This window comes from Nymphaea colorata, chromosome 2 (genome assembly GCF_008831285.2).
Source record: "Nymphaea colorata isolate Beijing-Zhang1983 chromosome 2, ASM883128v2, whole genome shotgun sequence".
NCBI classification, from domain to species: domain Eukaryota; kingdom Viridiplantae; phylum Streptophyta; class Magnoliopsida; order Nymphaeales; family Nymphaeaceae; genus Nymphaea; species Nymphaea colorata.
Genome location: NC_045139.1, coordinates 15,230,595 through 15,247,084, shown reverse-complemented (window position 1 = coordinate 15,247,084; position 16,490 = coordinate 15,230,595). Strand labels below are relative to the sequence as shown.

Genomic DNA, 16,490 nt, shown 5'->3' with positions numbered 1-16,490 from the left:
ATGCACAATTTATTAGCATGTGGAACAACGTCGGCCGCGAAAGAGGGATGTTAAGCCAAATTTTAGAAACACACAAGCGTCCGACTTCAAGGTTAGAGCATTGGTCGGTACGATTCACATACAGTGCCAGTGGACATTAAAAAGGAAGCTGTTATTCGTATATATAATGTCTCTCCTCTCTTTGTTCTCAACTTTAATATTGTTAGGCTTTCACAAGGAACAATTATTAGTTTCATAAACAAATACAACAACCTATTCCTGTGCAACTGAGTACAAAATCCAAGTGAGATAAACTATGCAGTCAAGATTGTTGAAATTGGTCGTCAATCAGTGTTAATCATGTTTATTACCAATTTCAATAACGGTAACATTTAATTTAATATTCCTTGTTGAATGGTTAGAAGCATCTAATGGAAATGAACATTAAAACCTGCGAGGGCTATTAGAGTCGTAGTCGGTTCCAGTATACGAGAGAGACGAGTGAATTTCCTCTTTCAAACGTGCTAGCCAATTTTACAAATAAAATAATATGCACAATTAATTAATTTATTTGTTGGTTGTTCATTTATTTTTAATGTACGGTACGGACGCTATCTTTTTTACATTTCAATTTCAAATAAAAAAGGGAACTGGTATTTACAACATCGACATTGTGAATTCGAGTTGCACATTATGGTCTGTAAATGTGGTTTAGAAAAAAGCTAGCCATAGTACGCTACTTGGAAGACACGATCCACTCACGCTCTCCCCCTTTTTCTGAATCATAGTAAATGTGTATGTCGGAGTAAGTTATGTCCATTTAGTACTTATTTTGACAATCGTTGTTACTTTCTCAAGAGGTGAAAATGAACAGATTGGATTGCCCAGGAGTTGGCAATGCAGCAATGGCAGAAGAGTGCAGTAACAACCATAAAACCATGTGAAGTTGGATGCGGGGACTTCTTAACAGAAGGTGGTAGGCAAGTTTGGGACCTGATCAAGCCTCCGAATGGAAATATCTTTCTCCAATTTGAGATCTGTAAGGGATGAGAGGATTTGTTATCAGCCACTGATTGATATAACTTGTGATGTCAAAAAACCTCCGCGCTCAAAAAATGGCGAGGAGCAACCGGAGTTGGTCCACACGTCATTTGAAGCTTTAATGGAGCCACGTACAATTCTTTTGATCTCTCTTTTTTCCTTTTCCTTTTCCATTCCAACCTACCACCAACCTCCCCATCTCCATTTCTCCATTGTAGCTCTTAAATGAAGATGGCAGCCGGCAACCGGCAAGTACTAAAAGCGAAGTACACCTCCCATTCCTTGAATTCCCGTCCAGTCTCTCTCTCTCTCTCTACAATTCTTTCTTCCCCCCACACTATCCTCCACCTGAGAAGACCGTAAGTTGAAGGCTCCAACTGTCACCACGTGCCTCTGCAATGCGAAACTGCGGGCTAACTTCCTTTTCGTTCAGACGATTTTCCCTTTCTCCTCCTTTCGTCATTTGTCTTCTGAGGGGCCTTCGTTATGGAGAGGACTCGATCGGATTTCTTTCCTGATTCGTTGCCACAAAAATGGGAGCATCTGAATGCGCAAGAGAGAGAGAGGGGGATTAAGTTATAATCTTTGCTTTTTAGGTTCTCGCGTCTGCTCTTCTCGGCCTGACAGGCTTCACGTGAATCCGTAATTGATGGTGACGTTAAATGCTCCCTGGTAAAACGCCATCGCCGCATAAATGCTTCCCTACTAAGCGGGGATAAGTCTGCTGAATAACGATCTTCCTCATCACTCGCTTCTGCTTTAAAGCAAAGTTGAGTTTTAGTCTACACCCATCCTCTGAATGCTTTCAATGGACGTTTGACAATTTCGAAGGGTTAGATATCTTAATAATACCTTTCCTAACATGATCAGTTTCATTCACCTTGTTAAAGAGGTTGGACATAAATCCTTTGAATAGATCAATACTTGAACTTGGGTGACAGTAAACTGCATTAGAGATCGTCTCTAATGGGGTCGGCGCAACAAACAGGGAAGGGGCTGGCAGGCAGCAGTCTTCGTTTTTAAAACTATGAGGTATCAATGCTTTGTGCTAGAAAACTGGAGTTACCTATACGCAAGTTGAAGTACTAGGAAAAAAGGAGGGGGGAATTCTGGCACTCTGAAACACTAAAAGCAAGCACTATACCCCATGAAACGAGGGGTTTGGTTGGTTTTTTCCTTGGAAGTAGGATGAATACTCATGCTCATCCATGAAACTATATTAGACATCAAACAGAAAGCGGTCCGATGCACTAATAACTAATAGAAAATCTTAGCATCTAGAACACACGACCAATAACTTTAACCCAAAATTTGATTTGGGTTTGTGTACTCCTGAAGTTACAAACTTTGATGCCTTCAACTTGGTCTTGTTCAAAAGTTACTCATATCAAATGGGTAGCAGAATATGTTGAAACAATGGCGGGCTTTGAAGATCACCTTACAAGATATGACGAACACTATGAGTATTTCATGAGTTTTGCTCAAATCTTGGGGCACATTTATGAAACACTTGTTCAAGTGGTAATATTTAGTGCAGATTCATTAAAACACTCATTTAATATTCCTCATGCCAAACGGCCCCTTTGAGATACAAATTCTTCGTTCCAATAAGAACTGCAGAGTGACCCTAATTTCTCCAGCTTCCGTGAGAAGCTAGCTTCTTCATCAGTACAGAGTCTGCAAATTACTACAAGAAGTATAGGGTTTGATTAATGTGGTTGGTAGTACAGAAGGACTAAGGTTATTTAAAGATATCCGACCAGACAGTTCTCTGCAAAAGCTCAACCCCACCTAGCAATGAATATTTAGACGGCACTGTCCAAACGCTCTGATCGTCCTTCAGGTTCTGAGCTGGAATGGGGCTCACTGATGCAGTTCAACCCCCGCCCATGTAGATGCATTCAATCGTTGGATCTGAGACAGGAAAGCTTAGAGCCCTTGTATTTAAGAGTGAATTAGGGAGTTATTGATCTCAAATGCACATCGGTGTCTCTTGGTCCTCGCCATAATGGCAAAAGCTTCAACCGCCAAGTTCACCTTTCAATTTCTTTCAAGACAAATAAGGTCTTTTTCTTAGTTTTTCAACTAAAAGTGCTAAGCAAATTAAAATGATTTTTAACAAAATAAGAGAATCAAAATTCAATCTGAAATGAAACTTTTAAGTGGGTATTAAATGATTTTGTTTTTTTAGTACCATAGAGTGAAGGAGCTCTGAGAAAGAGTACTGCATGCTGTAGTAATTCGTGGAAGACACTTCTTATTTTTTATGATAGGCAACTAAGCAGGCGTTAGAATTGACCCTACCAGATTATGCCAAGTGAGGCAGTGTATCTCATTCTTTTCAAGTTGTGCTTTCTAAAGGAAAACTGTGGTATCTGTCTGCAGAGTAATTGGTAACAATCTGGTCAGGCCAATTACACCGACCGGTTCACAACCTTTAGTCAAGTGATTTATGCGTCACTTCCATTTCCTCTTAGCCGTCCTCATTAATAGGAGTAAAAGAACTATCAAATGCATGGAGATGGATGGAAGCAACCTCTTTTAAGTATATGGGACCTGCCTGCGATCTTGTGTGCAAGTTGAAAATTCTTAAAATACTTCATGAGCATTCGAAAGTAGTGCAAAAATTGTGGGGGGCATTTAATTGTCTAATGGAATAGAGAACGAACAGGACAATAACAGGCACATTGGAACACTCTAATTTGAAAAATGTAGAAGGTAGGTGTTGAACTTACTGAGTTTGGAGGTCCCACTGGGCACCTGATTTAGTGGTTGCATACTTAACATACTGTGCCCTTCACATGCCCGCACAGTCTAAAAACCCAAGTGGGGCGTAAGAGTTCCTGGCTGTCTGCTAGGTGGGTCCTCGTCATGCCTGTTAAGTTGGGGCTCTGTTTGGAGCCAGACCTTTGCTGCCTGCTTCATCTGTTTTTTCAGGAACTAGCACAAAATAGACATATAGAGAGGCCAAATATGCTGAATGAGCTCAGCATTCTTCAATATGAGCCAAGGTTCTTTTACTCCAAACTTCAGATTGAGCATGATCACGACACTGAACCACCTGCCCACCTCAGCTGGATTTGGAAACTAATGAAAAGCTCATCTGAAGATACTAAACCCATGTTAGAAACCTCGTTTTAGCTCCTGAACCGTTAAGAAAGGACTCGTTATGACAATAAAATCAGGTTTAAAACAGCATTTCAGCGTCACCCGCGCAGGTCCAAGTCCTTGGAAGAAGGAAATCAGAAAACTGAGTTGTACTGCAGCTTGTTTTTTATTAATTTCTTTTCTAGGACTTGATAGTGCAAGCCAGCGTGTAATGGAGAAGATGCTGATAATTTGTAGATTTTTGTTCAATAAAATGATAGATGGGGAATAATGATATCCTATCCACTAACTTTAATTTTGTTCACTTCTGTAAAAGCAATTTTTTTTTCCTATGTTGTACAATGCTTAAGTGCGGATCAGCTTGCATCTCAATCCAGTACTTTGAAGGCCTTTGCCATGTTAGACGCCCCAGTGCGTCATGCATCATTCTGATCTCAATCCATAGAAAGATTTACGTCCTTCTTAGAGGTCCGCTGTTATATATTATATTAGACATATCATGGAGGGCCGGATGGGCTTCAAAGTTGTGCCATATAACACACTGTTAACATATCGCACGCTTAAGGCAGATTCTGTCTTCGGCCAAAACCCTTTCGAAGGGACCTGACATCCTCACCAGCACTTGGTCTCAACTAACCATTACCATTGCAAAGTCCCGGTGCAAATAGAGGCGCCTATGACAACTACCTCACTAAGAAATCGTCCCAAAAGAAAAATAACCTCATCAAATAGTGACGACTTCCAAGCCACCAGACAACTGAAGACTGTAAATCTTCCTCAAAATGTTCTTTGGCGGGTCACGCGACCAGCTTTAGTAAAATTATTTTAACTGGACAGCAACTGCTCAAATATTTACATATTCGATGCAGATGTAACATACAATTTCAGAAAGGAGAAAAAAGAAGACAGACATTGGTGAGGTTGGAGGAGAGGACTGGGTGCAAAATATAAACGGCCGCAGTATCTAAGCTATCTCTCTGGCCTTCTAAGAATGATGATCTTCTTTCTCTTCTTCCTCTCTTTTCTGAGATTTTAGAAAAGGCAGTCCATTGTCGGATTACTGCACTGATATGATTTAACCTGGCCATTCCTGTCCAGCAAATTTAACTGACAACATCAAGCCCATCACACATCAACAAAAAAGGCTGCCACTGAAATGAACGCAAGCAGAGACATGTCGTATCTTCAGCCCAAGAAAGGGAGGAACAATGAACCAACTGACTTGAGGCAAGAAGCCATGAACATAACTGCCACGCACTTGAGACGAACATGCCAAGCAGTCCGATTCGAATGGTGCAGGAACATCCTAACAAATGCCCCCATGTATAAGTACCATGAATTAATGACTCTTTCCCTCCAACATTTCCACTGAACAACAGGGCAACGTGGTTTTTATGGTCCCAGATGGCAGTATACATCCCATAAAAGAGACATTTTCATTGCTTTGCAACTTCAACATGCACGGCAGTTTCTTGTGTCTGCACACATTTGAAATCGGCCTTCAGTGACCACCAATTGCAAGTTACCTTCCCACTAATTACAGCTAAAGCTCATCTGAGTGGCTATATAAACCAGGCCACGCTCTTAGTGCAACACCATGTTCACTCACCGTGCCACTTGATAAACCTCTAAGTCTCTGCCAGAATGGCTGCCTTCTACTTGTTCTTAGTGGGCCAGAACTAGAGTGCCTCCTGTAGGAAGTTGTTGGTCGGGAAACCCTTGCTGAGCTACTAAGGACATCTGAAGTAGATAATGCTCTACCAGCTTCCAGATTTTGACTACAATCGTCTGCAATAGGTGAAGTATGTGCCAAATGCACCGATGTCACAGAGCTGGTCTTGGTCTCCAAGTCATGCAGGGAGAGCTGCTCTTGGCTGCAGCTTCCTGATCCTCCATTTTTCTCATCAGTGTCACTGCACACTAGTTTTAAAGCTTGCACTACCTCACCCATAAATGGCCGATGAGAAACTTCAGGCTGAACACACATAGAAGCTATTGCCGCAACTTTGGCCACAGTGTCAAATGGATAACTACCTGACAAGGCCGGATCAACAATGATCTCCAGCCCGTCCTTGCTTGTAAGAAGTGGACGAGCCCAAGCAACCAAGTTTTCTTGCCCTTGTGGCTGTGACATGTCAACAGGCTTTCTTCCTGTAAGTAGCTCAAGAAGGACAACTCCATAGCTGTAAACATCACTCTTTACAAGAAGATGACCTGTCATTGCATATTCAGGAGCAACATATCTGCAGTAATGAAACCAAAATATCATAGTTTGTTAAAAATATGTCCACATATACTCGAGTTATACGAGTATATAGAATCATAGATGTGAATGTTACATGTATATTAGATTTTAATTTGTTCTGCATATAGGATGCTTTTTCTAGAAACTTGAAATGTTCAGATGCAAAGAGGTTGGAATAGTGGGAGTGAGTCATTGTGTGTTAGCCTGTTAGGCAGGCAGTCATGGTTCAAATTACATAGGTGCCACTTCTTGTGCAGGCCGATGCCACAGGTGTACAGGCTGGAGCAGAGAAGGCACACCCACAAGGGGCATGTTGCTCTTAACTCTTAAGAAAGCTCAGATCTAGGTTTCTCTTCAAACTTTTGTTGAAATATGAAAAACTAAACAAACAAAAAAATTTGAAATATTCACCACCCTTGCCTTTTTTACTTCTAGGTATCTTGTAAACTTTAGACAGGCATTGATCTAATGCTTTCTAGCTGTTAGGAGCACCTAATTGCTAGTTCAACTAGCTACTAGGTACTCCACACCCCTAGTGGCTGATCTTCCTTCTCCTGGTGGGTAGATATGCGGCTTAGGCACCCATTGTGGTTATGTATAACTCAATACATTTTTAGAAGGTGAACAAAACTATCTGTTTCATACTTTTGCCCTTATCATAGTGGATAGAATTGCTCTCTAAACACGTTTTCAGAAAACTTCCTGTTTTGATGAAGACGTGACATGGTCCAGACAAATATTGAACTGTGTTGGCACGGTTCATACCCAAAGGTTCCCATAACACGTGTAGAAATATGCTCACTTCCTTCCTCTACTGCTGCTCTAGCTAAGCCAAAGTCAGATACTTTTGGTGTAAAATCATCCTCCAACAATATGTTGCTTGATTTAAAATCCCTATGGATAACACGGGGACTTGAATCTTCATGTAGATATGCAAGACCTCGAGCTGCACCAAGTGCAATCTTCATTCGTGCACCCCAATCAAGTGGAGCGATGTCCTTGTCCACCCCTGTAACACGGTGATTAAAGTTCAGGAAAAGTCCAGCAAGAATCTCAGAGCAGAATGTGTAGAAGTGGTTAACATTATGTGCTATTACTGTACAACTCGTACCATGCAAATGTGATTCCACACTACCATTAGGAACAAGTTCATACACCAAGCAACGGTAATGCTCCTCTGTACATATGCCGATTAACTTCACCAAGTTTCTGTGATGCAGACGACTAAGCATCTCAACTTCAGCCAGGAACTCTCTACCACCTTGTTGATCATCTCGTTTGAGAACCTTTACTGCCACCTTTTTCCCATCTTCAAGACAGCCACTGTACACACGTCCAAAGCCACCCTCTCCAAGGACTCTAGCAGGATCAAAATTATTTGTAGCTCTTTCCATCTCAGCTAACGAAAATGTTTTAGCAGATCCTTTATATGTTGGAACACTAGAGCCAAAGGATAAAGATACCGAACTGGGTCCACTGCCAGATAATGGAGATCCTATGCCTGTGAATTTTCAGCCAAGCAAGTCAATGCATTAATAAGTGACAGGAAGGAAGCTGCCTTTCATTGCTTCATTAAAGATGGCTGAATTAGAAATGAAAGGCTATGCACACTGGATGTGAACATGTACCTGAGGACTTCCTGAAGGTTGAAATCATAACAGGTGGCAATGGCTTGGAACGTTGAGAGCGGTTTCTATGCTTGAAAACGAAGAACCAAAGCACTCCAAGGCATATAACAAAAGCTATAGCGGATGATAGAGCTATGATAGTTAGCAAACTACCTCCCAATTTCTTCTTCCTTTTGCTCACATCAACTCCAATTGGTTTCAATATTGGCGAACCATTTCCAGGAATATATGGCCTGCCATTGACCGCAATATCTGCTTGTGCTGAAGGTGGTGGGGGAGGAAGCCCTGAAAGAAAGGAAGGTTAAGCATGGCAATGCTAAATATTGTTTCACCTAGATAGTAAGTGCAGAGTACATGAATTTTACCTGGATAACGAATATATAATACTTCATAGTCACCAAAAGAGACATTGTTTATAGCAACTTGCTTGTGCCAGAATTTCTCGTAGATTGAGAGTGCTGTATTAGTACTAAACCTTGGGGTAAGAGGTACCAAATTGATCAGCACAACAGTTTTGTCTTGTTGCTGGCTGTCTGCATTAGCACCCATTATGCGGACCTGGCTTGCATTCATCTGAACACCATTTGCTACTTCCAATGCCAGCTCTGAAACTAGAGGGAAAAATGTATAGAGTGCAACACTGAGACGCAAGCCAATCTGCATAGGCAATACACAACCACAAGCTGATCCTGGTGGAGAATTTGTGTAGGGTTCTCTGCACTCAAATTGCTCACAATCTGCACATTTGAACAAATCCCCTGAAACTTATCCTTTAAATTTGAACAGTTTGTCTTAGATCATTAATGAATGTCAAGTATAGCTTGTTTTGGATCATCAAAAGATATCCAATCAAGATCAATATACACACACACACACACATAAACTCATAATATGTACACAGTCACTAATAAACAGTATGTTCCATAAAACAGGTATTAATTACAATTTACAACTCAGTTGTTTCTTCACTATTCTGTGTATCATGTTCTTTATCATGTCTTTTTGTCCCTTCGTCAAGTAGAATCAAACAATTTCAGGAGTAACAATGGAGAAAAAATACAGAAAATTTGTTAAGAAAGCAAATATATATTTCTGCCCTATGATGTTACAGCCAAACTATGTCCCAAGTTCATTCACCAAGGCAACGCCAGAATGGAAATAAATTCTCTGAAGTACACAAACATATGTACCTTGGTTAGGAGGAGGTGGTGGTAATACTCGAGCAGGTAGTGGCACTGCTGGTTTTCTTGGTTTCTCTGAGGGTGATGGAGAAGGAGAAACAACAGAAGGATAACTGGAGCCTGACACATGCAAGTGAAACAAATAATATTACATGTCAATTTAACAAGGCAAAGGAACATTCACAAATTAAACAAAAAAATTCAACCAACATTCCTCATAACTTGAAGAACACTTGCAGCAGTAACTAACAAACCTGAAGGAGATCCTGAACTCTCTATGGAAGGAAGTGGTGATTTAGCAGGGGAATGGGGAAGACCTACAAGAACAGTATAAAGCTTGTGAGCTGCCTTGTGTGGATGGCAAGTGTTCATAATAGAAAAGTCAACTTTAACTTTGTTTGTAGTACCTCTATGTAAGGAAGGGGCAACACGTGGCATGTGTGACCTCCAAACTGGAGATACAGCTGGTGGAAGAGGATTTTGAGAATAAGCTGGCGAGGTAGATGGACCTACAGATAAAAACAGAGAATTTGTATTTGTAAATCCTTAACATTTGAGAATTAGATGAGAACACATAAATAGTTTATGCAGCTCAAAACTAGTACCTCTTTCATTGGGTGGGGAAACTGAAGGTGGAGAAGGAAAATGATTTGTTGTCTCCTTATGATGTTTGGAAGCTGATGGTATGGACCTGTTCACTTGCTGTGGAGCTGGAGCTATAACAGGCAATGGAGAAGGCAACAAATTAGATGGTGCTGACACAGGACTTGAGCCTTCTGTTATAAGGGACTTGGAAGGTGCATTTGGTTGCGGGTGTGTTACACTTGGAGGACTTGCTGTCCTTTTAAATGTAGGATGTGCATGAGGAGTACCTTCAGAAATTCAGAAACAAAATTCAAGTCCATGAAAACCTTTTTCTCCAAAGAATGGTATTGTATTGATAAAAGAAACATATTAATCTAGACGTAATACCTTGCTCAGGGGCAGTTGGAGGCCACGAATGACTGTTGTGTTGCCACCAATCAATAGGAGGAGATACCCAGGGTGGTGAAGCAGCTGGTTCTGTTAACAATAGGTGTCACTGTCCAAACTATGCAAATTGCCTATGATATGAAAATGGTAATATGACAAAGTAGTTTCCCTAATAACTGGATGATGAATTATTGAACATGCATGGTTCCAGATGAGGTCATTCATGCAAGCTTACCTTGTATATTTAACCCAACTGAAGGACTAGCCGCAGAAATAGATGGAGCTGTGTCTTGCATGCTTGAGAGCTTTAATGGTTGCTTTGGTGGTGCAGCCAATGGAGCTGATTCAACTGGATTTCAAACAAACAAAGAAAATAAGCAACACAACCATCTGACAGTATAAAAAATTTGCACCATTCTTTGTCAACCTTACCCATAGGTGGTGGTGCCCTCTCAATCATGGCACCACCAGGGGAAAGTATATGAGTCTTTGGTGCTGTTTCATGGTTTCTTTTGCCAGATACCCGTTTTCTAGCATGGGGAATTGAAGGAGACAAACTTGGCGGAGAAAAAAGGAATCCTGTAAAGGTGCATATTAAGTACAAAAAATTCATTTGATGAAAGCATTTTACAGCCAGAGGTCAGACAAATAACCATTTTCAGCATCCTCAACTGGTGGTAATGCTTTGTTAGGAGGGGAAGCTGTTGCCAAATGTGATCTCTCGCTTCTTACATCCGGTGGTGGGGTTGGGACCATTTGATCCATGGCGACCTGTGGTGCCAAATTGCTATGTGAAACAACTGCAGGAGGAGATGCGATGCCTGGATCACAATCATAAAATGATAAAAATTATATAAGCATGTGAAAGATATATAAAAGGAGGAATATAGACTATAGAAAGCTTATCCAATTGTCACCTTCATGTGTGGTTGACTGAATTGGTGCTTCAGACATTGGAGGTCTTCTCCCATCTACTACTGCTGGATTTGGATGAGGTGGCGCAGATGGACTTATTTGTGGAAGGAATGGATGATAAGCATTATAATGGAATAAGGCATCTGGGGGCAGAGAAGGAACTAGCTGTTGCATAATTCTTGGTGTCGGCTGTTTAGCTGAAACTGTAGCAGAGTCAGCGATTCATAGAAGAGAATCTTTAAAATGCAAAAAAGTTAGGTCAGTAGGTGGAATAAAACCTGTGAGTGCAATGGTGAGGGCTGGCATTTGCAGAATTGGTGATTTCACAAGAGATCCTTCACCAAAACCTCTTTCATCAATATATGGTGGCAGAGATGGATAAGTTTGCCAGGACAGTGTGCCAGTGCCTGCTGAAATTTATACTAGTCTCATCAGCAATAAAAATATATAAACAGGTAAAAAACTTTTGGTAATTGCTACCCATTTTGCAAAAGCCTAAAAGGCATATCAGGGACAAGATTATGTCAGGAGAAGGTGAACCTAATGTCCCCACATCATGCTTTATTGGAAGGAGGAATAAAGATTTTCCTGGGGGATGCTGTTCAAGAAACCACAAGCAAAATAGAAACTCAACGGACTACTGACTATCACAACTGTATTACGTGGCAAATAAATGTATTATGAGTCTATGACTAGTTCCTAACTTCGACATATTGAGAAATTCCTTGCGTCAGTATGACCAAAAAGCTTCTTACTTCATTGAGTTGTTTACTTGCACTATTATTTCCAAATTCTACAACAGAATACATGCATATTCCCATTGATAAGAAAAAGAAATTTGCTGTCAATGCTAGAAACTATTCATTGTGCATCAAAAAGTCAAAGCTGCAAAAAAGGCATTAAATCTGCAATACTTTCAAAGATAGGTCACCATCTCTCATTTTGAATGGCATTAAGCTGAGCAGAATTTTAAATGCTGATGTGCAACAAACGTTTCATCATTATTGTTGTTTAGAAGGTACTACTGTAAAAATGCATTACTGATCTCCTAGATTACAATAAATATTTTTGTTTCCTAAGAGCTATATGCTTGAAATTTGTTTGAATCTAGAAAAGAAGGCATTGGCTCCGCTAGTTCTTCTCATTGTAGGTGGTGGCTTTGACGGATTAAGCTTTTATCCTAAGCCACATGGGTGCGCCAACCATGGTGGTGACCAGCATCCGCATCGGTGCGGGTGCGGGTGTAACCCGACACAGCGTCAAATGAGTTTTGGCTGTTCTGGAAAATATTTTGGCCATTTCATTGGTATATCGATTCAAGGTGACCCACACCCGCACCCAGGTGACATAGCTTTTGTCAATGGGCTGAATTTTGGCTGTAAACATGGAGAGTTTCTTCTTTACCAAGCTAGTAATGACTCCGAAATGAATCAAAAGATTAATAACATAAGCATCACGTTCTGGTTAGGTTGAGAAAATTAGGCACACAATCATCCCAAAAGTCTAAGAGAAAAGTTGAGATATTAACAAGGAGAACTCTCCAGAGCAACCAGAACAAGAAACTGGAGGATGTTAGAACAAGGCATGGCTCAGACCCTCCAGAACAAGAAAGAGGCATAATTCTAGTCTCTTTGCAAGCTTTTGCATTATAGACATTCCAAATCCTCTAATCATGTAACTCTTGCCATTTATTCTGATTGAGAACTTCGGATCAACATATCAGCATAAAGAAATTTTACCACCTATACTGTTATCCATGGTTTATAACACTAATTCCAGACATACTTCGATCACCCTGGACCTCAGACTGCTAGATATCCTAACATCTGTTACATCAAGCTCCTCAATAAGCCAAATGGTTTCTCATGACTTTAAAATCCACCATGTCATGTTGTTCGCATGCACGCATCAACTAGAATTTTTTTCTTTTCTCAGAGGATGGGATCTTTGAAGCTGCTGCATGCGACCCACCCATGCAATGATACTGCAAACACAAGTGCCCAACACGTGAAGAATCGATGCCTTGATCACCCCTTGAGCGGGATCAAGTAAATCTAAACTCAGAAATAAGGTTACATCATAAAAAAGACAAGCTAAATTGCTATTAACTCGATAACCTTTATCCTAATAACAATTAAAAGAAGGAAAAACACACACACACGCACACACAAACAGAAAGGAAAGCAAATCCGGTTCTATTGAGCAAATGAAGATGACCAAAAGTGCATCACCAGCAAAATCGATCAATGAGAAACCAACGAAAGCAACAGTTACCCAATAATCCATGGAATCTCGGAAGAAGAACTGCACATAGGAAACAAACAAGAAGCACGATCACCACGGCAGCCCAGAGAACCCGCTTTCTCACAGAGCTCTCCCCTTCCATAGCCGGATCAAGAACAGCATCCGCAGCCAAGCAAGGCCACCAATTTCACATCATGCAACGCAACTGAACCACCAAACAGGCCAACTCCCACGCCCTTCAACCACCTTGACACCCAACTCTTCCCACAAATCAAAGCCAGGGGCTACCGCCACCACCATTAACCCAGAAAAAAGCAAGCCACCCAAGTCATCAAAAAAGAGAAAGTGGGCACTCGGCCTTGGAACTTCTGCAAGGGATTTCAGAGATTTGGTAGGCAAGCAACTGTCTCAAAGCCATTATTTCGGGCGAAACTGAAGCTCCAGAAGGAGATAAACTTAAAACAAAAGCTGCCCAGTTCGACCTCTTTCTTTTACCATGTAGCAAACTCCTTTGCTGAAGCAACTCACCAGAGGGAATCCTCTTCCGTCTCAGTGGGCGTTCCTCTTTCTGCCTTTTGTTTAAGCAACAAAAAAAGGAAAAAGTAAAAGAGAAAAGGAAAAAAAAAAAAAGCAAAGAGAGGAAGATGATGGTGAAGCAATATGCTTTTTTAGTGGGCAACGCTGCTTGGACTATTAACGGGGCATCGGTTTCAGGCACCACCCTGAACAGAGATGAGCGGACTTCGGCTCGGAGCACCACTAGACGACGCTCTGAAATCAACCCATTTCTTTAATCGCGTCCAAGGATCTGGTCGGCCGACTCGGCCCCCACATGAATGCTGCAGAGTTTTTACCGTTTCACTTCTTACCAACGTCTCCAGGAACTGGAAACGAAAAGAAAATAAGAACATTTTACAAATCGCTGCTCAACATTAGAGTCGTTCGCAGTTAGTACTTAATGTTTGACATTTTACAAGTGAGCGGTTAGGTTAAAGAATTCTCTCTCAAACAATCGACCTCACGTGACAATATATTTTTTCATTTGGTTGCTCTACCTTTCCCTTTTCTAAATGTAGAGAACGACGACTAAAGAGATGTTCTCCCATTAACATGCAGCTTCTAGCATGCCTTCGTGGTGGCGCTAGATTCTTACATTGATTTGATAAGTTTTGTTTCTTAATTTTTCTTATATTTTGCTTTAACGTTTATATAGCATTTAACTTAGTGACATAAATGAGAGAGAGATAAAGGAATCTCCTTCTGCTCAATCTTAGCATTATAAAAAAGCGTAGCGTTTAAGATACTCGAAAGGAAGAAAGTGAAAGAGAGCGCCTAAGCTATAACCATTTAATGGTAGTCAGTTTGATTGCCTTAGGAATGGTTTAAGAGGAAGAAAGATTCTCATTCGATGCTTGTCGTTTGGTTGGCATAAGAAGGGTTTTAGAGAAAAAGCAGGTCGACAAAATGAAAAAATCAATTAAAATTAAGATTAGAAGATGTTGTCAAAGTTTCATAAGACAAAAACAAAGTGGAAAAAAACAAAAGCAGAAAGAGAAAGAGAGAGAGAGAGCCGATAAAATGAGAATATATAACAAAATCTAAGGATAAGAGGTCTCCTACGTACAAAAACAATTCGCAAAAAATAAACAGTAAAAACAAAAACAAAAAGAAGAAATATACAATACACAAATACAGAGGAAGAGAGAGAAACCCCAAAAAATGTTGGCCCTCGACGCCTCGTGCAGAAAAAGTAACGACGTAAACTATCGTTATTGGCAAGCCGGAGCGGGCTGTTTGAGAATTGCCTTCAACTTCCGGTGACTCGTTCGTTAAATTCCTAAAAGTGGAGGTGCTACTCGTAAATGACTGATAAATTGCTCCTTCATTTGTAAAAAGAGAAACGCGGTGGAAGGAGTGGGCCCCACCGAAGCAGGGGGTGTGGGACCCACTCCATGGAAGGAGCGGAAGTGCATGTTCACTTACCACATGTTGACGGCCTTCTTTTTTCAAAGCAGCAGAAGGCAGGTGGGACCCTTCTTCTTCAAATTTACTTTTTCACCCTCCAATTTCGGGTCAGATATCAGATCCACCTCTCTCTCTCGCTCACATGCTGCTGCTAGAGTGGATACAAGCGATGCTGTAAAAATTGGTTTCTAGCTCACGAATTGATTAATTAATTTATTAAACATGTATTTTTTATTAAAAAAATTAAAAATTTTATTAAGAGTACAAAAAAATTAACATATTTAAAAAATAGTTAACATGCAACCCTTAAACCAACCATATAACACGGAAATAGGTGAGGGTTTCATGAAACGTAAAGCATTTTTACAAAACTTGGGTCATGATCAATTGAAAATTTGTTAATTATACTTTTAATGTTCTAATTTTTTTTTTACATAAAATCATTTCTTTGCCGTATCAATTGATTCAGGCTGGTAACGGCAATCTTATTAATAACATAGAATTAAATTATTTAGGTAAGTTTTAAAAAAGACTAAGCTAGGTATTTTACTGACTATGTGTACTATATATATGCTGTTTGGCTTTTACCGGAATTTTTTTTCGGCTCATGCAAAAGGACAAACACTCTTTAACATATGCGCGACGTGAGTTGAAATTGCTCAATAAAGAAACTTATTGAGAGCAACGGTAGAAGAGCCCAAACCACGTGAATATAATTGCTTCAATTATAATTATTCTGTTAATCACGGTACAAAATCTCAGAACAGCTGCAAGGCAAATTGTATATATTAGAAGAGATAAGTGGAGCAACGTACCTTCCATCCACTTCAACTCAAACTCTTGCTGAGAGATTTAAAATTTAAATATATAATCAAGTAGCTGCAACGAATATACCTAGTTGGTCGGATTAAAGGACATATGAAAAGACATGTCTCTAGCTTGATTGGTGAACGTTATATTTATCTATCATAAGTAGTAGTTAAATTGAAAGATACACCATCGCCATCACTGGCTCCACCCATGCAGTATAAAACTATGGAGGGAGGAAGCATGTGAGGTCCTTTGAGCCTTTCTCTTACAAGTTGCACGCGCATTGGGCTGAGCTGGGTCACAGCATGTGATTGTGGCTCGATCCTGTCTCGATACCTGAAACCAAAGCTCAGGCCCATCTCGACCCAGTTCAATTATATTTTTAATATAACATAATATCTA

General features: G+C 40.4%; 1 protein-coding gene across 6 annotated transcripts; it reads right to left on the bottom strand.

The window, feature by feature from the left end:
* Positions 1–4,899: 4,899 nt before the first annotated feature.
* On the bottom strand, positions 4,900–14,123 carry LOC116248609 (receptor-like serine/threonine-protein kinase ALE2). Of its 6 annotated transcripts, XM_031621498.2 has the most exons (16): positions 13,344–14,115; positions 11,348–11,479; positions 11,072–11,272; positions 10,808–10,975; positions 10,587–10,733; positions 10,390–10,503; positions 10,155–10,244; positions 9,788–10,054; positions 9,590–9,691; positions 9,437–9,499; positions 9,192–9,302; positions 8,367–8,738; positions 8,002–8,286; positions 7,485–7,874; positions 7,139–7,382; positions 4,900–6,371 (listed from the first exon to the last, which is right to left on the bottom strand). In XM_031621498.2, the coding sequence occupies exons 1-16, from the start codon at positions 13,453–13,455 to the stop codon at positions 5,672–5,674; spliced, it is 3,498 nt and encodes a 1,165-aa protein (XP_031477358.1). In that variant the 5' UTR covers positions 13,456–14,115; the 3' UTR covers positions 4,900–5,671. The 6 variants fall into 6 exon arrangements, with proteins under 6 accessions (XP_031477358.1, XP_049932433.1, XP_031477356.1 ...); XM_050076476.1 differs by having other exon boundaries at positions 7,139–7,874; positions 11,072–11,266; positions 11,348–11,476; positions 13,344–14,123; XM_031621496.2 differs by having other exon boundaries at positions 7,139–7,874; positions 11,348–11,476; positions 13,344–14,122.
* Between the last annotated feature and the right edge of the window lie 2,367 nt (positions 14,124–16,490).